The 24211-nt window shown below is 36.3% G+C and overlaps 1 protein-coding gene across 1 annotated transcript; it reads left to right on the top strand.

Moving 5' to 3' along the window:
• Positions 1–12407: 12407 nt before the first annotated feature.
• On the top strand, positions 12408–23774 carry comtb (catechol-O-methyltransferase b). Its single transcript, XM_052102053.1, has 6 exons — positions 12408–12529; positions 18826–18997; positions 19189–19306; positions 19532–19725; positions 22849–22980; positions 23106–23774. Exons 2-6 carry the CDS (start codon positions 18827–18829, stop codon positions 23283–23285), a joined length of 795 nt encoding a protein of 264 aa, XP_051958013.1. The 5' UTR covers positions 12408–12529; position 18826; the 3' UTR covers positions 23286–23774.
• Positions 23775–24211: the final 437 nt, after the last annotated feature.

Here is a 24211-nt window from a genome sequence, read left to right as displayed (position 1 = left end):
AAGTGCACCTGTCCCCCCACAACACGATGCTGCCACCGCCATGCTTCATGGTTGGGATGGTGTTCTTCAGCTTGCAAACCTCACACTTTTTCCTCCAAACGTAACGATGGTCATTATGGCCAAACAGTTCAAATTTAGTTTCATAAGACCAGAGGACATTTCTCCAAAAGGTAAGATCTTTGTCCCCATGTGCACTTGCAAACTGTAATCTGGCTTTTTTTTGGGAGTTTTGGAGCAGTGGCTTCTTGCTGTGCAGCCTTTCAAGTTATGTCGATATAGAACTCGTGTTACTGTGGATATAGATACTTGTCTACCTGTTTCCTCCATCTTCACAAGGTCCTTTGCTGTTGTTGTAGGATTGATTTGCACTATTCGTACCAAACCACGTTCATCTCTAAGAGACAGAATGTGTCTCCTTCCGGAGCGTTATGATGTCTGCATGGTCCCATGGTGTTTATACTTGTGTACTATTGTTCTTTGATGAACGTGGTACCTTCAGGCATTTGGAAATTGCTCCCAAGGATGAACCAGATTTTTTTTAGGTCTTGGCTGATTTCTTTTGATTTTCCCATGTTGTCTAGCAAAGAGGCAGGTTCAAGGAAGGCCTTAAATACATCAACAGGTACACCTCCAATTCAGTACACCTCCTATCAGAAGCTAATTGGCTAATTGTCTAAAGGTGTGACAATTTTCTGGAATATTCCAAGCTGCTTTAGGCACAGTATATAAACTTCTGACACACTGGAATTGTGATATAGTCAATTATAAGTGAAACAATCTGTCTGTAAACAATTGTTGGAAAAATTACTCATGTCGGCACAAAGTGGATGTTCTAAATGACTTGCCAAAACTATAGTTTGCTAATATGAAATCTGTGGAGCGGTTAAAAAAAAATCAGTTTTAATGACTTGAATCTAAGGGTATGTAAACTTCTGACTTCAACTCTATAAATGTATGTTTGATTTCAGCCTATTACAATTTTAATGGAATTGATCAAAAGAATAAAGACTATTTCTAACATTAGACACTGATGTGGGCCAGAAAGTCACATTTATATAGTTGACATCATTTTAATGTATTGCACTTGTGTCATTTATTAATGTACCCAGAGCTGCACGTCAAAAATCTTTGAGTTTTTATTTTCTTCTTTCTTTTATATACAGTTAAGGATTATGGTCTCTCTCTCTCTCTCATGTATTAATTTTTAATTCTGAGACTGATAGTGCAGTTTTTTTTTTTGTGTCCCTTGACTTTTTGTACACCAGTCGTGATACTGTGACCTTTAATATAAAATTGTCAAACATAAGAAGTGACATCAGCCACTAAGCAAAACCATGATGGAGTTATTTGAAGTGTGCAACTCTTCTGTTTTATCTAGTGATGTTAGATATATGTGGTCAAGCAAAACATGCCCACTCTGTTATGGGAAGATATAGGGAAATTAATGTCATCTTAAAATGTTCAATATATTTCTGTAACAGAAATCAAATCATCAGTGTAAGTTTTATGCAAGTTTTTTTTTTTCTTTTTTTTTTTTTGTATTTTAGCTTGACCTGTTTGACTTGTAAAATCTTTAACATGTCACTTTAATGATAAACATGAAGATACTTAAACTTTATTATTTAACGTGACCCATTTACAACGTTCATATAAACAAGACAAACCAATTGACCAGGAAGCTGAAATTATTGACATGAATTAATTTAACATTGTAAATATCTGCATTTGAGCTTTCCAGTATTCTGAAAAGAGCTACGATGATATACATTAATTTAATATTTACACATTTCAATTTCATAACAACATAAAATCCCATCAAATTGATTTGAGTAATATTTAATAAAAATAAATATATTAAGTTTTATTAACTTAATTTTGTTACACATTACAACATTTTATTTTATGGAATTATGTTATGATATTGAAGTGCATAAATCTTAAAATAATTGTATATGGAGGTGTTGTGCATGCATTTCTGTCTCAGTATTTTGGTTCATCATTTGGAGCTACTGTACATCTACTCTCATAGCTGTTTTATGTGGCTGTTCCAGAAGCAACAAATCTAAATTCCTCAGTCTGGATAATTTAGTGTGAGCTAATTTGTAAGCAGCTGCGGAGAAGCTGTTAAATCCCCCAGATGACTTATTTGAACTCCATTTGTAATGTGTACTCTGTTTGTCAACAGGGTTTTAATTAAACAGTACAGCCTGAACATATTTGTAGTTTACAGGCATATTGAGTGTTTGTCTTGAAACTACTTATCTTAAAGGAATAGTTCACCCACAAATGAAAAGTCTGTCATCTTTTACTCACCCCAAAGTTGTTCCAAACCCATATGACTGTCTTCCATATTGAAAAAAGAAAGACTTATTTTTTTTTTGCAGGATCAACATTCTTTAACATTTCTCCTCAAAAGTGTTTGGAATGACATGAGGGTGAGCAAATGACAACAGAGTTACCATTTTTTGGTTGAACTAACCTTTAATGCAGTGTATGGGAGAACAGCTCGACAACACAACTGGTCAGATTAAAACTTACAGTATCTGTTACCACATGCATCTGTTCTTTATGCTGGTTTGGATTTCTGTTTCTTTGTGTGCAGTAAGTGTGTAGATCTGCCCATCAAACTTCAGCCTTACTGCTCAAATCAACCGAAAGAGAGAGAGAGTATATTAGGCATGCAGAGAGATAGGGAGAGTTGAGTTTTAAAACACTTTATTAAAAAAACTGTTATTTCAAGGCCAAACAACAACCAAGAAAACAAACAAAAAAAAACACACTACATGATTTTAACTACCTTAATTCACGTATAAAAAATAACTCATAATTTAGTACGGAACACATACCAACATCACAACACCATTCAATCTCAAAATCATTGATTGCATTCATCATTTTGTAATAATTAAAATCAACAAGAATTCTTGATTTAAACATATTCTTAAAAACTGATACAAGTTGTTGTGCATTTCTCTGTTCTATTTCATTTCTTCTGGAGATATAAATCACTAATTTGGCTTGACCAACCATAAAATTCATTAACTGACACTTATACTTCTGTAGTCTACTATACTTAAAGCCAAGTATAAAACATTGCTTTGTAAACAAAAACCCTAATAAAGAAAATAAAAATTCTAAAAGATCAAAAAGGGGAGAAAGTCTGTCACAATTCATAAAACAATGGAATATTGTTTCTCTCTCTGAACAGAAAGGACAATAATCATTTACAGTGGGATTCAGTTTCGTCACAAAAGCGTTAACAGCGATTGCACCATGTAAGATCCTCCATTGGAGATCTCCTGCTCTTTTAGTCAAAGGTGGTTTGTATAGTACTCTCCACTCTGGTTTAATTTCCTCTATCATTCCCAGCTTGTCTCTCCATACTGTGTCAACTCTGTCTTTTAATGTATGTTTATTTATTATCTTCACCATACATCTGTATATCACCTTTCCTTTAACTGTACAAAAATCAACATTTTCATTTTTATTCAAACACAACAGTGGACTGTTATATGAGGTGTTTTCAAGATCAGGTGTAATTCTGATGTCTGGAAAAAAGTCATTAGAGTCAGGGGAAATGTCACCCATACTGTATCTCCCGAGTAAAGTTCTTTCCTTGGGGTTTAATTTCAAGTCCAGTTTGTTCAGAAACTTCCTGACAAATCTCACTGATCTTATATCCAGATGTATAGCAACAGTTTCTGCATTTTTTTAGTTCAGGTCCTGCTTTGTCAATGATATCTTTCAATTGTAGTAATTTCTTTGACACAAGCAAGTCTTTTATCCCTGGAAAGTCATCTCCTGACACATCAAGGCGACTCCCAAACACCACAGGTTCCTCAAGCAACCAGAAAAGAGATGTAGCCGACTGTCCATTTATGTTTAAAAAGTCTCCACGCTTAAAAAGACTTTTGTAAAAAGAAGGTAGTCCAGTCAATTTCAGAAGAGTATTATCCGTTAAGAAAAGAGCAGCATGAAGTCCCATTTCATTCACTCCACATAAAATAGTTTGTGCTAATGGGCTCCACACTAAATTCTGAGGTCCCGTCAATAGAAGCTGAATGAACTGTAGCCGATAAGTCGCTCCTCTGCTGACGAGATTTACCAAGCCTTGACCTCCTTCATCCCTTGGCAGGAAAAGAACACTTTGGGGTGTCCAGTGCAAATTGTCCCAGAAAAAAAATTTACCATTTCTCCTTGAAGCTTAGGCAAAAGTCCAACAGGAGGATCAACACAAGCAAGTTTATGCCATAACGAGGACCCCACCAGATTGTTAATTATAAGTGTACGACCTCGATACGACATTTCGGGAAGTAGCCATTTCCATTTCTGTAAACGCCCTTTGATTTTTTCTAACATACAATCCCAATTCTTTTGAACAAAATCCTCATTACCTAAGAAAATACCAAGATAGTTAAATCCGTCTTTCTTCCAGATTAAACCTCCAGGTAAACTGGGAGTTTCTCTACTCCAATTACCAATTAAAAGGGCCTCACTTTTTCCCCAGTTAACTTTTGCAGAAGAAATAATTTTAAAACGGTTAACAATAATCTCAAATTTTTCAATATCATCAGCACTAGATATAAAAACAACTACATCGTCAGCATAAGCAGAAAGGTGCAACGTGACATTACAGTGTGGAATAGTAAAACCACTCAACTCGGTTCTTAACTTATGAAGCAGAGGTTCAATGGCCAGTGAGTATAGCATTCCCGACATGGCACATCCCTGTCTAACTCCCCTCTGAATTTCAAAAGGAGCACTCAAACCACCATTGACTTTGAGTATACTCTCAATGTCACGATACATGGCCTCAATCATATTTATAAAACTCTGACTAAAACCGAAAGCTTCTAAAACCTCTCTCAAATATGCATGTTCTACACGGTCAAAGGCTTTTTGCTGGTCCAGCGAAATTAGACCACCATTAACACCAAATAACCTTGAAACCTCTAGAACATCTCTGACCAATGATATGTTGTCAGAGATTGACCTATTGGGTATACAATAATTCTGATCGGAATGTATTACTTGACTCAGAACTTGACTTAACCTTGTAGCTAGAGCCTTTGATACAATTTTATAATCTGTACATAAAAGAGAAATCGGTCTCCAGTTACTTATGTTTTGGAGATCTCCCTTCTTAGGCAACAAAGTAATAACAGCTCTTCTACAACTTAACGGTAACAATCCTTTATTCAAACTGTCATTAAAAATCAAAAAGAAATCTTCACCAATCACTGGCCATAAAATTTTGTAAAAATTAACAGGAATCCCGTCAATGCCAGGAGTCTTTTCATATTCCATACTCATCATAGCAGTGTATAATTCATTTTGTGACAAAGATTGTTCAAGCATAGAATTGGACTCTTCATCAATCTTCGGAAGATCATTAAGAAAAGTGAAGTCATCATCTTCTCTTTGAGACAATTCACATTTGTAAAGGTTTGAGTAGAAAACAACAGCATGTTTGCGTATTTCACTAGGCTCAGTAAGCTCTTTCCCTGTATCAGAGTTTAATGAATGAATGATGCGAATTTGGCCATTCTTTCTTTCTAAATTGAAATTTTTTTAGATGGTGCATCATTTGTGAAATGCTTTGAAAACGGGAACGGATTTGTTTATTTGTTTATTAAAAGGATCCCCATTAGCTGACTCCGAGACGACAGCTAGTCTTCCTGGGGTCCAAACAATACATCCAAAAGCCAATAATTACAATCACAATTACTCACAAATATATCATATATAAATACACAAAAACTAAAAATAAAAACAACAACAACAAAAAAAAATAATAATAAAGAATAACATAACGCACATAATAAAGAACAACATAATAGCACATAATGCAACCTCACTCAACCAATCCAGACGATATTATGATGTTGAAAACCAATACAGTCTTAGTCTTTTTGTAAAACCAGTTTTTCCCTTGATTTCACGAACCACAACAGGAAGATTGTTCCAAAATACAATTGACCTATAAAACACAGTCCTCTTCATAGAGTCAGATTTAGGTAGGGGTAAAGAAATCTGTCGACTATTCACCCCTCTTGTGTAATGTGAATGCATATCTGAACAATAAATTATATTATCATAAAGAAATTTAGGAATCCGAGTGTTAATAATTCTATGAAAATATACTAACATATTAACAGATAGTCTATTCTTGACCACCAGCCAAGCAAGACGTTCATGCATCTCTGCAACACTAGTTCTCGAAGAACAACCAAGAACCAGTCTTGCAGCCTTATTTTGCGTCACTTGTAATTTTTTTAAATGACTGCTTGATGCAGCAGACCATACAACAGAACAGTAATCCAAATGACACAAAAACAAAGTACAGACAACACGACTAAACAACTGTAATTTTAAAAACTGTGCACATTTACGCACTACTGCAACAGCTCTACCCATTTTAGCAACAACTTTGTTGATGTGATCAGACCATGACAATGTGGAATCGAGCCAAAGTCCCAGAAGCTTCACCTTTTTTACTTGCTGTACATTTTGACCATTTACTTGTATATTAATTTTAGGATTATCAGATAATCTATACTTCGAACCGAACATTATACTCACAGTTTTTGAAATATTTAGAACAAGTTTATTTGTTTTGATCCAATTATACAATTTGCTAATCTCGCAAGACAGAACCTGATCAAGCTCTGAACATGTAGGGGCTGCATAATAAAGAGTAGAATCATCAGCAAACATAGTCAATAGCCTTACTGAGTATATACGGCATATCATTTGTAAAAATTGAAAATAACAAAAGGTCCTAGGCAACTTCCTTGAGGAACACCACAATCCAGGGACTTGCTACTAGATAATGCACCATTAAAATAAACTCTTTGCGACCTCTCCGACAAATAGCTCTTAAACCACTTGATTGCTGAGAAAGTAAAACCATAACTAATAAGTTTAGAAATCAAAATTTCATGGTCAATCACATAGTAGTGTACCCACTAGCATTGAGTTATCAATTGATGTTAGCCAGCTATCCGACATTTGTGTCATTGCAGTGCAGGTGGAACGACCATACCTATAAGCATGCTGAAACATAGTAGTCAAATCATTGTTAGAAAAGTAATCTTGCACTTGCTCAAATACAATCTTTTCCAATAATTTACTTAGAATAGGCAAGATGCTAATAGGCCTACTATTTGGACCACAGAAAGTTGATTTTGTGTCTTTGGGTAAAGGAATTATCTTACCCTCCTTCCAAAGTTTTGGACACACACCACTAATCAAACATCTGTTAAAAATGTGAAAGATTGGTTTACAAATATGTCCAGCTGATAACTTCAACAGCCGACTATCCAAGTTGTCTGTACCAGCAGACCCACCAACAGTCAAAGATCTCAACAACATTTCCACCTGCACAACATTAACCTGATGAAATTCAAAACTACACAGTTTATCTTTCATAATACACCTTTCAATTAGCTCATCTGAGTTGGAATCAACAGTGTATTTCATTGACTCTCTAAAGTTAGAAACTTTATTAACAAAATAATCATTAAAATAATTTGCAATCTGTATTGGCTTAATCAAATAAACTCCATTCAATTCAACAAAAGAAGTACAAGTCGATTTTTTCCCCATGATTTTATTGAGTACATTCCACATTCTCTTACTATCTGTACCGCTATCGTCAATTCTCTTCTTAAAATATTCTTTCTTTTTCACTCTGTTCACCTTGGTCACCTGATTCCTTAGAATACAATAAAATGTTCTGTCCTTAAGAGTCCGAAATAACCGCAACCTTTTTAGCCTCTTCCCTTTCAGCCATTAAGCTCCTTAACTCAGTATCAACCTGTAAATTTCTTTAATGGGGCATGATCGTTAACAACTCTCATAAAACAATCCATAAATAAAGGGATGCATCAACATCATCAATGTCACTTATCAAATTCCATTTAATATTCTCCAATTCATTTAGATAACTCTCCTCATTAAATACCCTATAAGATCTTTTCATAATAATTTTAGGACAGGCTCTAGGTAACTTAGTTCTCCTGGAGACAGCAATACAGTTGTGATCACTAAAGCCAACTGTTACAGAAATGGGCATTGAGCACATATCAGGATTATTAGTGTAAATATGATCAATACATTTTGATGTTAAAAATCCTGTATTGTTACTAGAAATTCTTGTTGGTTGATCCATTAATTGAGATAAACCACAGGTGTCTGTCATGGTTTTAAGCTTGCTCTTCAAAGGACAAATATCAGACAGCCAATCGATATTTAGATCACCCAACCAATATAGCTCTCTGTTTTCCTCAGTCACTTTATCTAGCATATTACATAAACCATTTACATACTCTATCCTGGCACTAGGTGGCCTATAACAACAACCAAGAATAATAGGTTTTAAATGAGGAAGATATACCTGTAACCATAACACTTCAACATCATCAACCATTAAGTCATGTCTCAGTTTAACAGGGAAATGATCCCGTATATAAATAGCCACACCTCCTCCAAAACTGTTTCGATCATTTCTATAAATTGAAAACCCCCCTATATCAACATCTGAATTGTCTATGAAGTGATCCAGATGAGTTTCAGAAATCATAAGTATGTCTATTTTGTTCAGTTGCAAAAATAAAGACAAATCTTGAATTTTGTTCCTTAGACAACATATATTAATATGTGCAAGGATTAAACCTTTAGGTAATTTATTTATTCTAGTCATCTTAATTAAAAGTAAATAAGTCCTATATTATAATCTAGTTAAATATCTTGTACCCTAAGTTATTATAACTACATCAAGTAGGCTACATACATATAAGTCCTGCACACAGACACACATGCATATACACAAACTCCCCAAGGGGGATTAACGCCCCTTGAGCTTTCATACCCAATAAGTCTGCAAGCAATTCTTTTTTGGATTTACTGCTTTCAAAACAATCACCATCACGTGTAGAAGCTGTACTCAAAAGTTCTCTGATTTCATTTTATAGCTTTTTCATTGACTGAGCCATTTCTTTAGTGACATTAAGAGCATACTCTTGACACAACTGTTTAATGTGGACCTTTCCACAATCCCACCATTGTTGCAAAGAAGTATAAAACTGTTCTTGTTCCTTAAAATTTTCCCAAAACAAATTAAAAATTCCAATAAACTTTTTATCATTTAAAAGAGATGTATTAAAATGCCAATAAGCACTCTTTAAATGCACAGAATTAATAAACATATTACAGACAACAGAACAGTGATCTGAAAAACCAACTGGAATTATTTTACATTCTCTAGCAAGATTTGCTTGATAATTAAACACATAAAGCCTATCCAGCCTTGCCATAGAAATGAGATTATCTCTACTATGTGCCCAAGTATATTGTCTGTGGTTGTGATGCACATTCCTCCAAACATCACATTAATCAAAAGCTCTTATCAATTGTGTGAGAGCTTTTTGTGAGGCAATATGTGGCTCTAAGTGATTCCTGTCCAATTTATCATTTTCAGTACAGTTAAAATCTCAACCAAGGAACAATAATTCATCTGGGTTTAAATCTTTCATAACAACACTAATTGCATCAAAAAAAGCTATTCTTTCAGCCCCTTTTGTGGGAGCATAAATATAAAAAAAAAAATCATTATAGTGTTTTCAAACTTGGCTTTAACTTTTAAAAAACGGCCTTTAACTATTTCTTCTATTTCATAAGAAATTGGTAGTGATTTCTTTGATAACAGAACAGCTACTCCTCCACTATTAGAAGACATATGACTCAAAATAATTTGCCCATCCCATTCTTATTTCCAGTCTACCTCATTTTTTAAGTCACTATGTGATTCTTGAACAAAGGTAACATCAAAATGTTTTTGTTTTATAAATTCAAACAAACACATTCTCTTCTGACTGTCTCTAGCACCATTTAAATTGAGGGTTCCAATTTTAAAATCTCTCATAAATAATGATGTTTTAAAAAGAGATAGGCTTAAGTAATTAAAAGAAACAGTCAGCAAGGCTAATACTTCTACCAGAAAAAATAAGTTACAGCATATCTTGTTTTTCATCCTTAAGGCTTTGCTTTCTAAGTTTACTCAAAACAAACCTGAGACGGTAAACTTCTTTATCTACAAAAGCTCCTTATTTCATTAGAATTTTTGCATCATTAATAAAAGTTGAGCGATCAGTAGGGCTGGGATAAACGATTATTTTTTAAACGATTAATCTAGCGATAATTTTTTCGATGCATCGATTAATCTAACGATTCATTTTTTCAGTCCGGTTCGATTTCGATTCGATTAATCGACTTGTGACAACACCGGTAATACCGGTTTCATCGGGGGTGGGGGTGTATAAAATGTAAAAAAAAAAAAAAAAAAAAACATTTACCGGGAGTTTGATTGACTGGCGATCTGATCAATCAATCATAATACGCCATTTTTGTCCGACAAAGTAGTCAGGAGAGAGAAGATTAACGTCGGTGGATTTGAATTTGAATAATGGATTGTAGGCTACCGTAATGACGTCTTTCCGCGGTTAAAACAACAGTGCTTCTGATGTAGGCTACATTCATGTTTAGCCTATTTGATGCTATAAATTAACCAAGGAAAAGATGATCGGTTCACGAGCAGCTTTAACTGAGGCAATCTGTCACGACACATTAAAGAGCCACAAAATAGTAGGCCTATTTATGGTTTAATTTTCTTTGAATGACCAAATTTTAAAGTTGAGACTTTATTAAATGTTACCTGCTTGGTGCTGTCTGTCAGCGCGTTGTCAGTGTCCTCTATGTATTTTTCACGACATTCATAGCTATAAGCGCATTATTAATAGCTATAAGCGAAAACTTTAGGTGTCGATAACGTATTATAGCCTACTCCAACATCGAGTGCAAAGTGGAGAGTTGAAAAAAAACTTACGGTCCTCTATCATCTGCAGCTGCAACCGGGTGGCGCCTCTTCAGGTGCTGGTGCATTGCCGTGGTGCTAGAATGGAAGGCCATCTCCATTTTGCAAAGACGACATATCACGGAATTGTTTCCTTTTAAATTAAAGAATTCCCATACTTTAGAGGAACGAGTGCATGCCGCCTTGCACTTCTGATAGTCTGAGGAACCACTCGTGTTTCTACTACTCGCCGGCGCCGCCATCTTTGTTTTGGGTCCGACGAATCGACGCGCATATTTTGCGTCGACGTATTTTTTGATGACGTCGACGCGTTGTCCCAGCCCTAGCGATCAGGGAAGTAATCTTCAACCTGAACTCCAGGTAGGCCTTTTGTTTCTTTCAAAAATTTCCTCAACTTTATATACTATTGTCTGATTTTCATTTTCAGTTTGCGATGAAAGATAAGAACAATCAGAAATATTGGAATCACTGTCATTATCTGAGACTAAGCTTTCAGCCTCAGTTTTGTCTTTTTTTACTTGTTTAATGTCTTTGCTCTGACAGACTTTTTTCCTTTTAATAGGGACTTTGAAGATTGATTCTGTTTCCATCTCCAATTCACCAACACCCTCACTGACCTGTTTATCAGTAGGTGTCATTTTATCTCTAGTTACAGTGATATCACTGCTTAAATTACCTGTTTCATAAACCATGAGATCAGGTACAGAGAACAGACCCGCAGTAACCTCAGCCATAGTGGGTTTATTCCCAACCGACCCACCAGCACCTGACTCGACAGCAGCAGGAGCCACAACATCCTCTGTGACAGACACAGCTTCAGCAACATTACTCTGAGAGTTTGTCTGTACAGTATCATTTTCATCCGCTTTATCAGGACATGCACGTATAAGATGGCCAATTTTGCCACAGCCAAAGCATTTCATTATGCTTTCAGACGTTGCATAAACAGTGTAGTTAAAATCCTCGACTTTAACATAAAAAAACAGGTTCAGCTCGTCAGCATTGTTTTTCAGAATCATGTAGACCTGTCTCCGAAACTGATGTTTCAGCAAGGGTGATTTACAGTTCAGAGCAATTTTCCTAAAGGGGAAAGACTATCTTACCAAAGGCAGACAATGCTTTAGCGATACTTGCATCAGAAACAAAAGGAGGAACATTTGACAAAACAATCTTTCTCTGCCTCATTAGCTTTTTCGATCGCGTTTAAAAAAAGAACAACCGCTAAAGCACATTCCTCCACACTGCATTTACCCAAAATCTTAATCCCATGACGCCGAGTTAGCCCATCACTACTCGTAACACCTGAAGCAGCCATGCTTCCCGGCAAAAAAGACGCCGGGAGCACTCCCACAACTTTCTCTAGAGAAAACTGCTCTTTTACACCAAATAACACACAAAAAACACAAACAAACAAACGACAGAAAAAGTTAGAAATCACACTCAAACTCACCACACGCTTCTCACTCGCTCCGCAATCGCTCGCACATGCGCACAGAGAGAGAGAGAGCACAGCTGAACGAAGTAGCATGTGTGCATTTGCTTCCTTGCAGTGGGGTTTATAAAGAGACACTAGATCTTTTAGTGAAAGAAACATTTTGTTAAAGGTGAAGAGAGGGGTCAAGTGTTTGTGTGAGCAGGTTCTAGTCCACTGCGAAAGTAAGTGCTGTTAATTTTCTCTCTTTTGTTATTCTTAAATTGTATTCTATTGCGTAATTATTTATTAAATTTGTTTTGATTTATGTGGTATGTTCATAATAATCTTACCTTGTCTAACCCCCTTTCAGACCAGGCTATGTAACATTTCAATCATTCATATTTTTATACTGTTTAAAGATGGTGCTAATTGTGTTTGCCTTACTTTTGCAGACGTTTGCTTTGTTTGCATCTAGTTTAAAATTAGAACAGTTACCTTCAAGCAACTCAATTTAGATAAATGTAGTTTTGTAAATGGTGCACAGTATGTGTTCTGGTCAGCCGATTCCAATTATTGTATTTACACAACACCACTCCTGAGAGCAAAGTGACGATTAAAGGAATATTCTGAGTTCAGAACAAGTTGACCAATCGACAGCATTCGTGGCTTAATGTTGATTACCACAACATTTATTTTGACTCGTCCTTTTTTTTTCTTTAAATAATCGAAGGTTACAGTGAGGCACTTTCAATGGAAGTAAATGGGGCCAATTTTTTGAGTGTTTATAGGCAGAAATGTGAAGTGTATAATTACACTTACAGCACTTTAACAGTTATTCTGTTAAAACTTGTATATTATTTAAGCTGTAAATTGGTTTAAATTGTCATTATCAATTGTCATTGAGGATTTCAGGTTTTGCGTCGTCATGGCAACAAAGTTGTAAAATTCATATAACTTTACACAGAAAATATTAGTAAGTGATTTTCACACACTAAAATCATGTTAACATGTATATATTTTGTCTTGTAGCTATACTTTTGAAACGTATTTTAACAACGGAACCTTAAATATTGCTTAAGTGTCAACATATACAAATGCGGTCTATGTATTTTAGTGGGTTTCATTTTCAGATTTCTTTTTTCTTCTAGTTTACTATAAATGACTAAAAATATCTTTAGCACAGCACTTCATTTAAAAGCAGTTCTCATTCATAATGCAATTCCTCTTCTGATTCTATGCAAGCTGTTGTGAGAATTCATTTGAACTGAATATATTCTGAGAATATTGCTTTTCCAATACATATAATATATCCACTGGTATATATTTTCATCAACACATTTGTGACACCCAGACTCTGCAGTAGAGCAGTTGTTGGGCTCTTTCCCTCAGTCCTTTCTAACACTCATTTGAGAGGATTTTCTCACTAACAATGGCAGTCCAGCAAAGTGGCTGAGCTCCGCATTCCGCTCCAGACCTCGGCTATATTTGTGTATATGTTTAAAGAAAAGCAGAGAGGCACTTGCCATGGCCTGCTCTCTCCAAGGGTGCCATGCTCTTTGTCTAATAGATCTTAACCCTGGGCTTGTTGCCATGCAACTCTAAAATCCCACTCAAGGGCCAGTATCTCTGGCTTTCCGAGACTAGACACTGAACCCCAAGTTGCTCCCAATGGCAGGCTAGCACCTTGCATGGCAACTCTGCCGTCATTGGTGTATGAATGTGTGTGTGAATGGGTGAATGAGTCACAGTGTAAAGCACTTTTGGATACCGTTAATGTTAAAAAGGCACTATATAAGTGCAGACCATTTTACCATTTACCATTCATGACTAGGTAAAGACGCTGACTTCCACACCTGGAATTTCAAGTTTGAATCCAGGGTGTGCTGAGTGACTCCAGTCAGGCTTCCCAAGCAAACAGTTGGCCCGGTTGCAAGGGTGGGTAGAGTCACTCTCGGTGGGGCGCATGGTGATTTGTGCGTGGATGCCGCAGAGAACAGCGTGAACCCTCCACACACGCTAGGTCTCCACAGTAACACGTTCAACAAGCCACGTGATAAGATGCACGGATTGACTGTCCGAGGCAACTGAGATTCGTCCTCCACCATTAATTATACGGGAAAAATAATACTTTTTACATTTGACAGTAAAACTACATGTATTGAAAAAATATAGTATATTTTACAGTAACCACTCGTTAACCAATTGATGTTTGTTTGGTTTTTTTACTGTAGCTGTCTACTGTCTTTTACTGTTAAAATTACAGATTTTTTTTTACAGTGCAGATAGATAGATCTTCATCCTTTGTTGTTACAATGAAGTAGCCTTCATTACAGCATTAAAACACTGGGGAGCCCCACGATGGCCAAGAATGCCTTTTTTTTTTTTTTTTTTTATCTCTGCAGCGAGCACACATCCACAGGAAAAAATACACTACGAATTGTCAGATGATATGCGATCTGGAGAGGGTATATATAGTTTGATAAATAATTCTGTTGACAGATTACAGAAATTCCCAATTTATCCACACTACAGTTTTATTTTGATGTGACGAGGGAGCTCAGAGTTCTCAAAACCTTTATTTTAGGTGTAATTGGATACATTTCAGTTTGTGGGTGGTAACTGCATCTCTAACTAATTCATGCGATACCTTTTTCAATGTCATAATAATATTTGAATATTTTGTTTTTAATGTGGACTGACGACAGCAGTCATGCTTCGGATTGTTCGTGAGTCACTTCATGTCCTTAGGACGACTTCTGTCGTGGGGTAAGGAGCTACTTTTAGCATTAAAATGATTCAGGATTTAATCTTCGATTAACATTTTACAAGTTCTAAAATTAGGAGTGATGCCCCTAATTTTTAAGAGTTGCCCCTAAATTTCCATGTTAAGGGCAAATTTTAGCCTTATGATTTTTTGTGAATACGGCCCAGACTTTGAGAGTTATTCATTCAGGAATTAGACTACACTGATCACAATGTATGTTTTGTGCTGTAGATTCAAAAGAACTGATGAGAGTCATTTGTTCGGGAATCGTATTACACTCACGCTGATTGGTAGCAGGAATTACTTTCAGAGTATTTTAGCACATTGTCCCATCCCCATTGGCTGGAAATAATGCATGTTCGAGAACCGTTAACAGAACCGAAAGTCATGAAAATAATTTGCTTCCTGTATTCTTTTTAATGGGACCTGTTAATGTTATTAACAGATCAAAAAGCATCTTTTGTAAATGAGAACATATTTGCTTTGCAGAATTGTTAAAGACTGACTACTGAAAATAAAAAAGTCTCTATTTTAAATTGTGTTACCACTCATCTACTTTATAGGCAGAGTGAGAGGCAGCAACATGTTACAGCAATAGCAACAAAATGATAACATTGGGATGTGAGCAGTGAGTGGGATTATTTGCTGCATAGTAACTACCCATCTCATTAGACCATGACAATAGAGATGAAAGCACAGCACTGAATGTGAACTGAATGCAATTTCCATAAACATTCATCTCATGACCTGCAGGAGTGCAGAACTGTGCTTTACTAGAGTAATCAGAGAACCTAATCATATTGCATATAGGTTGGTGTCTGTGTGTTGTCTTGAAAGGACATTTAATCTTATTATTTTAACACTTATTTTACACAACAGATCAAAGCTTTGCACTTGATCATAAACAGTTGCACAATATTTGGATCGTTTATGTTTCACTGTTGTGCTTGCATAAACATATGCAGAAATGGACTGGGATTTATGCCAGCCTTAAACAAACATGATTTTAGCTGCATGTCTTATATGTCTTAAATAGTGTTTTTTTTTTACATTGGAAATGCAGCATAATTAAATTATGCAATAAATGTTGCTCATTGCTTAATTGTGAGAAGGTTAAGAGGAGTTTGAATTTGAAACCTGTGTTCAAATCCAGAATAATTAAACTTACACTTTTAATAAACTAGGTATGGGGGTGCACTTAATTGGATTTACTTTGAGACTTTATTGACTAGATTAACTTCTAAAGTTCAAGACTGTATTAAATATTCTTGTCCCACATAAGTTTCCCGGTGGACATAATCCGTTTGGGACAAATCTCATAAAAGTGCCATGAATGCAGAATCGAAGCCGTAAATGTGTGAGAAGTGAAGGCCGCCCTAGAAAACATTGTCTAAAGATGGCTGGTCTGATGATGCTGTAAATCTTTCTAGCTTTATTATTAAAAATTTTTAATACAGAATTTCATTTTCATATGGGTCATTGACAAATAAGGTTGCTCTAGGCAATTTCATTGAGAATTTTTTTTCAAATCTAGTTTTAGGGTCAGTGGCGTGACGCAATCCCCCCAGATCTATTATAAAATAATCTACATAAAATATATATAAAAATGATAAAAATACAGTTCATACAAAAACATTACTTGAATACTATGATGAACATGTTTTCAATTTCTGAGTTTAAAGTAATTTTGATATTTGGCTATAAGTTATGTCTAAGTGGTGTAACCGTCTGGAGACATTACAAATAAAAGTCTCATTAAAAGCTGAAATTTGGGCATGAATAGCGCAGAATAATCTTGTTTTATTATTTCTTTTAAAAAAAATCTGTGAAACAATTTTATTTTAAAATTTGATTCATATTTGGAAAACAAAAAAAAACTTTCTCCACCAAATCAAAGTCATGTGGTGTAACCAACGTTGAAAAAAAAAAAATCATTTTTATGAAAAGACACATTTTATTCAGGTCTTTAGTGTAACCCTGAGAAATATTCTTGATATTCTTGACTTAAAAATTAACGATTCACCTTGAAATTAACTTTTAGTTTGAGTAATTTGCATACACTCTTGTGTATCAGGTGCAGTAAAATAATGTTTATTACCTTTTACTTGATGGTTACACCAAATTACATTTTTAAAGTCATTAAAACAATATTTTTGTAGAAAATGCTATAAATATTTCTAAACAAAATCTGAAACAATGTGTTTAAAACTAGATTTTTTCTCCTTTCTCCCCAATTTGGAATGCCCAATTCCCAATGTGCTCTAGGTACTCGTGGTGGTGTAGTGACTCCGGGTGGCTTGTTGAACACATTGCCATAGAGACATAGCACGTGAAAACTGAGAACCACATTATTGCGACCCCATTTGACTCTACCCTCCCTAGCAACCGGCCAATGTGGTTGCTTAGGAGACCTGGCTGGAGTCGAGAGATTGGAACACGCGACTTCAGGTGTGGTCGTCAGCGTCTTTACTTGCTGAGCTGCCCAGGACCCTTTAAACTAGATTCTCATTTTATTCACATCACCTCGGACAATCTTATTTTGACTTTAAAAATATTAAGTGGTGTAACTATAAAGTAAAAGGTATTGTACTTTCCTTGCACCTTGAATACATTAGAGTGTATGCAACTTTATCATCAATGAAATATATATATCATATTTTAAAACAATACTGTTTCACTGCTATTTTTTTTTAAAGAAATAATAATAAAAGATTATTCTAAACTACTTATGCCCACATTTCTTTTTCAATCTCTTCAGCTTTTAATTAAACTTTTATAAAAAATGTTTAGACAGTTACATTAATGTCACAAACTGTCTTAATGCCAAATATTGTAATTAATTTAAACTCAGAACTCGCTGTCCTGTTCTGTATATCGCGATATCGTTGCACCATTTTGTGGCCCTCTTCAGTCAATCGCGGCTCATTCAGCATAACGTGGCAGACTGTTTCTTATCACTGCCTGTTCGACCCCGTTTCGTGGTCGGCCCACCGGGAAAAGTCACGGTTCTCCCTATGGCCAGTCCACCACTGGTTGGCAGTGATTGAATGATGCTGGCCATTACTTTGAATTAGAATTAATTATTCTAATTTCTGTCAATTGCATTTTAGTGAATAGTATTTTTGAAAAACTTAATAACAAATAATAGTCATTGACCGAAAGAACTAGGTCGCGAGTACAAGCGGTCGAAATGGGCTTCCTCAGAAGGGTGGCGGGCTTCTCCCTTAGAGATAGGGTGAGGAGCTCAGTCATCCGTGAGGAGCTCGGTGTAGAGCCGCTGCTCCTTTGCATCGAAAGGAGTCAGTTGAGGTGGTTTGGGCATCTGGTAAGGATGCCCCCTGGCCGCCTCCCTAGGGAGGTGTTTCAGGCACGTCCAGCTGGGAGGAGGCCTCAGGGAAGACCCAGGATTAGGTGGAGAGATTACATCTCCAAACTGGCCTGGGAACGCCTTGGGGTCCCCCAGTCAGAGCTGGTTAATGTGGCTCGGGATAGGGAAGTTTGGGGCCCCCTGCTGGAGCAGCTGCCCCCGCGACCCGACTTCGGATAAGCGGTTGAAGATGGATGGATGGATGGATAATAACAAATAAAAATTGTCACGTCATTGACATTAATACAAATTTGACCGGTCCACCAGGAAAAGTGCCCATGACCCTATGGCTAATCCATCCCTGACACTTCTAAGTCACCCCCAATCCTTTCAATTTGCATAATATGATCACCTGATTTGATATTTGTAATGAAGGTTTATAAATCTCTCTCTGTGTCTGATTCTAGCATGTTCCTGGTGCTGCTGTGCTGGTGTGTTGGGGCCTCTCTGGTTTTATATGGCTTGTACTCTTGGATCATCCCTGCTGCTGTGCAGTACAATGGGAGTCTCGCATTGTTCTGGCATGATGTCATCGTTGAGCGCACTCTTGATACTCTGACCAGGTCGACTCGACCCCAGGTGACTCTTTCTGTCTTTTCTATCACCACCCAAAAGTACAGAACTTATCTTTGGTACCTTGCTGAAAGAACAGCATAGCTGGTCATCCAAGCACATATGATTCTTAAGACTGAGGGAGTTCAATAAACTTAAACTTTGAAGCCCATGAAATATACAAAATTGTCACTATATTTTTATACTTCTATCTCCAGCGTCTGCTAAAAGCGGTACTAATGCATGCAACCCGAGGTGACCCTCAGAGTGTTATCTCAGCCATCGATAATTTTTGCTGGCACAGTGAGTGGGCTATGAATGTTGGAGATGAGAAAGGTCAGAGCACTGGTTGTGCATTTACACTATTTCATGACTCATGTACAACTATTTTTTTATTATCTCGATTATCCATTTATAAGCACATCATTCCAGAACTTGGTGGGCATGTAAGGCAAGAAGGGACACTTTAATACATTAAATGATGCTGTACACAGATTTGTGCCCCCTGATTAAATCCTGAGTAACGAGATGTTTTTTATGTGTATGTATGAATGCACTCAGGCTCTGTTCTAGACTCAGTGGTGAGTGAGGTAAACCCAGAGATGGTCCTGGAGTTGGGCACATACTGTGGCTACTCAACAGTGCGCATAGCTCGCCTGCTTCCTCCTGGAGCTCGTCTTATAACAATGGAGTTCAATGCAGATTATGCTGAAATTGCTCGACAGGTCATTGCCTGGGCAGGTCTAGAAGACAAAGTAAGACCCCTGTACCCTTATAAACACATGCACTGTTTACATACCAAGATCCTACCAAGATCCTTATTATTGTCTGAGTATGTTTGTATAGAGTGCTGTCTAAAAGACCATGTTAAAAAAATATATTTTAAGCCTAAAAATTTATATAAACAAAGTTTAGAAAACTTTAAAGGTGCAATATGTAAAGAAAATCTTTTTTTTGCCAATGTGTGAACGGCTTGTAACGCAACTTTAAAAAACTAGACCTTCCTGGACTTCCTAGGTTGCCTATTCAAGCCTGTAGACTGATTTTCATGTTAAGGGAGCGGGTCGCTTTTGCCGGGAAAATCCAAAGGATGTGATGTTTATGCGTGCTCCCGAGAGCCTTGACTCAGACAGTAATAGCTTCTCTTCCGCTATTCAACAGCGACAATAAACTGCAACACTAGGTAATGTTATCTTAGAGATGGAATCCAGCAAACGGCCGGCTCTCAGCACAACAACAACTCCTACACAAACTCTAAGTTAGCAAAAAAAAAAACATGTATTTACTGAATCCTGTCTGGCTAAGCGGACACGTAATCGTGGTTGAGCAAAAACTAGAGTGAACATCGGCAGGGCATTTGATTCCTGAAGGGACCTTTGTTCGGTTTTGGGGATCAAAATCGTGGATCACATTCAGTCTCTTTGTACGTTACGTCATTGTTTTGGTCGAGGCTCGCTCGCTTGTGTCCCTATAGAGGGTGTGCATGAGCACGAGCAACAGGTAGCTGGCTGCAGTTCACTTAATGGCCACAGGTGTCATTATTAACAAGGGTTTCTAAATCTTACATACTGCACCTTTAAAAAAAAAAAAAAAAAAAAGGCTGACATCTGGACACCAGTGGGTGCTGCAGCACCCCTACTTCCCACCTGATGTTTTGGGGAGTACATCGATGTGTGCATCATAAGTATTTTTTTAAACATGCAGTGATATCTAGTTTCAAACTGAAAAAGTTTCAAAAAATCTTTAAAAAGATATGACGTTACCACATTGCCACGAACCTTGTACACTTTGGCAGGTTCTTTACCATAATCATGTGTTGGAGTTCAAATTAAATTAATACACCTAGAAAGAAAAAAAGAAGTTGTCTTCATATAGCCTATATTTATTTCCTTTTATAATGTAATGCATTCAGTCTTAATTCATAGAGTGTCTATAAAATAAAAACAAAATACAAAATGGAGATCAGGATAACAATAAGTTGTTTTTAAAGCACTGTTTAATTAATAAAATGTCCTTTGGCAGTCCAAATATATGGCTAAATTAAGTAGCCTACACAAAACTGAAATCCATGCACATTCTTTATGTGTAGGCCTATGATAAGATTAAGAAATATCTTCAATATCTTCTTTATTTTCTCAAAATTAAACAATAGCCTATTTGATAGTGTTATGTCACATCACGGTAGCGTCATCTCTCTAACTCCAAAATCCACAAAATTGCAAAGAAACTACTTTGTTCATATTAGCAGTGTCCATAACATTTATGCAGTTTAAAGAGACAGTACATACAAAAAAATACAAAATGTAAAAAATAAAAAGAGCCTTCTGTGTTTTGCAGTATTAACATTTAATAACTTTGTTGCATGCCATACCACAGTAAAAAAAAATATCCATAATTTCTATAAACCTTCTAGACAGGCATTGATCAGTCTGCGCAGGCCTGAATTTGAACACACCTATTGTAACATCAATTAACGGTCTGAACTTCTTCAAAGTAAGTAGTAACTCTCTGTGGTCATTAAAAATCCCAGGGCACTTCTCGTAAAGAGTAGGGGTGTACCCCGTTGTCATGGCCAAATTACCCCCATGGGCCCTTATCTATCATGGCCTCCTATTAATTACATCCCTGAATTGGCTACATCACTGTACTCTCCTCTCCACCAATAGCTGGTGTGTGGTGAGCATACTGGCGCACTATGGCTGCCGTCGCATCATCCAGGTGTATGCTGCACACTGGTGGTGGTTGAGGAGATTCCCCCTATACAATGTAAAGTGCTTTGAGTGCCTAGAAAAGCGCTATATAAATGTAAGGAATTATTATTATTGTTAGTAATAAAACCAATGTTTACATAACTGCTCTAACATAATACATTATTTTAGTTTCCAAATCAGAAATATGTTTTGTGAGGGGATAGTCTCCAAAATAAAATTTGCCCATGGCCTCTTAATGTCTAGAACCGGCCCTGACTTAGACTCATCGAATCAAGTCCAAATTTGTGAATATTCAGATATGCTAAGTGTAGGAAAATTCCCCAAGCCTTGTACAACAGCAATTAAGGGTCAAAATGTTCTTACTCTGGCGATTACATACGTCATCCATGTGAGGAAACATGGACCAGTTATATTCGTGAATCAACACCACAAAAAGTGAAAAGCAAAAGTGCATTCATGCACATTTTTGAAACTGAGTACAATAGCAATTTGGGAAACTAAAATTAACATTGCCGCACTAATGCAGTCGGTTCGGCATTGTGTGGGTTACCACTCCATCATGATGGCTCAAATCAGCCCTGTGTATGCAATTCCACAACCCTCCTTACGAAATCACTCGAAGACTTACCGAACGTATATCAGCTGTAGGATGATTTAGAATTAAACATTTAAAATATTTAAAAAGAAGAATTAGAGGGATTAAAAAATGTACTACCTTTGCCTGATTAATATGTAATCATGTAATCTATAAAAGTAACTGTAATCTGATTACAAGTATTATAATTTTTTAATCTAATTACAGGTACTTGATTTTTGTAATCTGATTATATAATCCAGATTACTTGTAATCCATTACTTCCTAGTACTGAACATAAATGAAGTTTTGCACAAACCTGTGGAGTCCACTCCACCTTGAGTACATCCTGTCAGTAAAGCAAAAAGTGGGACATAGCAAACACAGAAATTGTGATATTCAATTAAATGTTTTAGTTTAAAAAAAAATTCCTCTCAAATTTTGATGATGATAATAAAATTCAAAAATAAGCATTTTCTCTAGTGGTTTCAGACTTTTTGAACCCACTTTACAGTATATTTAAAAATAATAGATACATATCATCTCTTGTTTTTTGCATTGAGAACCAATGTTTAGAAGTTTTACTTCACCAGGTCCAGCTGGTAGAGGGCGCATCTGAAGACTGGATCCCACGCTTGAGGGAGCACTTTGGAATTGAAACATTTGATTTAGTTTTTCTGGACCACTGGAAGAACCGATACCTCCCTGACACAAAATTAATGGAGGTGTGTGTGCTTCTGACCACTGCAGTCAGTTGCATCGCTACAATGCAGTGTATTTAATGGCATTTACATTTTTCATTTATGTTCCCAGCTCATTTTCCACTCTTCTCTTTCACCTTTCTTGATAGGAATGCGGCCTTTTGAGGAAGGGCACCGTTCTACTTGCTGATAATGTGATCTGTCCGGGAACCCCAGACTATCTTGAATATATTCGCAACAGTCTTTCTTATAAAAGCTGCTATTTTAAATCCCATTTAGAGTACACCAAGGCAGAGGACGGCTTGGAGAAGTCTGTGTTTTTGGGCTAGAGATGTGCAGAAACAGTGTTTGTGATTAAAACTGAATAATCTTTTTCACCAAGAGTTTATAAGTCCTAACATGAGGTATATTTTGAACAATCTATTTTAATAAGTCCACAGGATTTGGACACAGTGCAGCATTTTGCTCTATTCAATACCACATTTTACCACTTTGTACCACTAGAGGGTAGAATCACTTTGGAAATGTACTGGATGCAGTCTAACAACCAAATGACCTGTGTGTCTAGTCCTGGCCCCTCTTATAATCTCACCTGAAATTTTAGCTGAAAATCAATGAATTTGTAACATGTACATGTTTTGTACTTTAAAGATAAATCTGGGATACTTAAAAAAAAAATGGCAAAAAATAAAATAAATAAATAAAAATGGCATCACCAGTGATGCAAAATCACATTTGGTCTGTGTTGGTAAAGATATAGTTCACCCAAAAATGAAAAATTATTTTATCATTTACTCACCCTCCAGCTATCCCATATGTGTATGACTTTATTTATTCTGCTGAACACAAACAAAGATTTTTAGCAGAATATTTCAGCTCTGTAGGTCCATACAATGCAAATGAATGGTGGCCAGAACTTTGAAGGTCCAAAAAGCATATAAAGTCAGCATAAAAGTAATCCATATGACTCCAATGGTTAAATCCATACCTTCAGAAGTAATATGATGATATGAATATGGTGGGTGAGAAACACCTCAATATTTAAGTCCTTTTTTACTATAAATTCTCCTTCCTGCTCAGTAGGTGGCGATATGAATGTGAATCACCAAAAACAAAAAAAGAAGAATGTGAACGAGAAAGTGGAGATTTATGGTAAAAAGGACTTAAATATTGAACTGTTTCTCACCCACATTTATCATGTCACTCCTGAAGACATGGATTTAACCACTGGAGTCTTATGGATTACTTTAATTCT

The sequence above is a fragment of the Xyrauchen texanus genome, chromosome 32, assembly GCF_025860055.1.
Source record: "Xyrauchen texanus isolate HMW12.3.18 chromosome 32, RBS_HiC_50CHRs, whole genome shotgun sequence".
Taxonomy (NCBI): domain Eukaryota; kingdom Metazoa; phylum Chordata; class Actinopteri; order Cypriniformes; family Catostomidae; genus Xyrauchen; species Xyrauchen texanus.
This window is presented reverse-complemented; position numbering and strand designations above follow the sequence as displayed.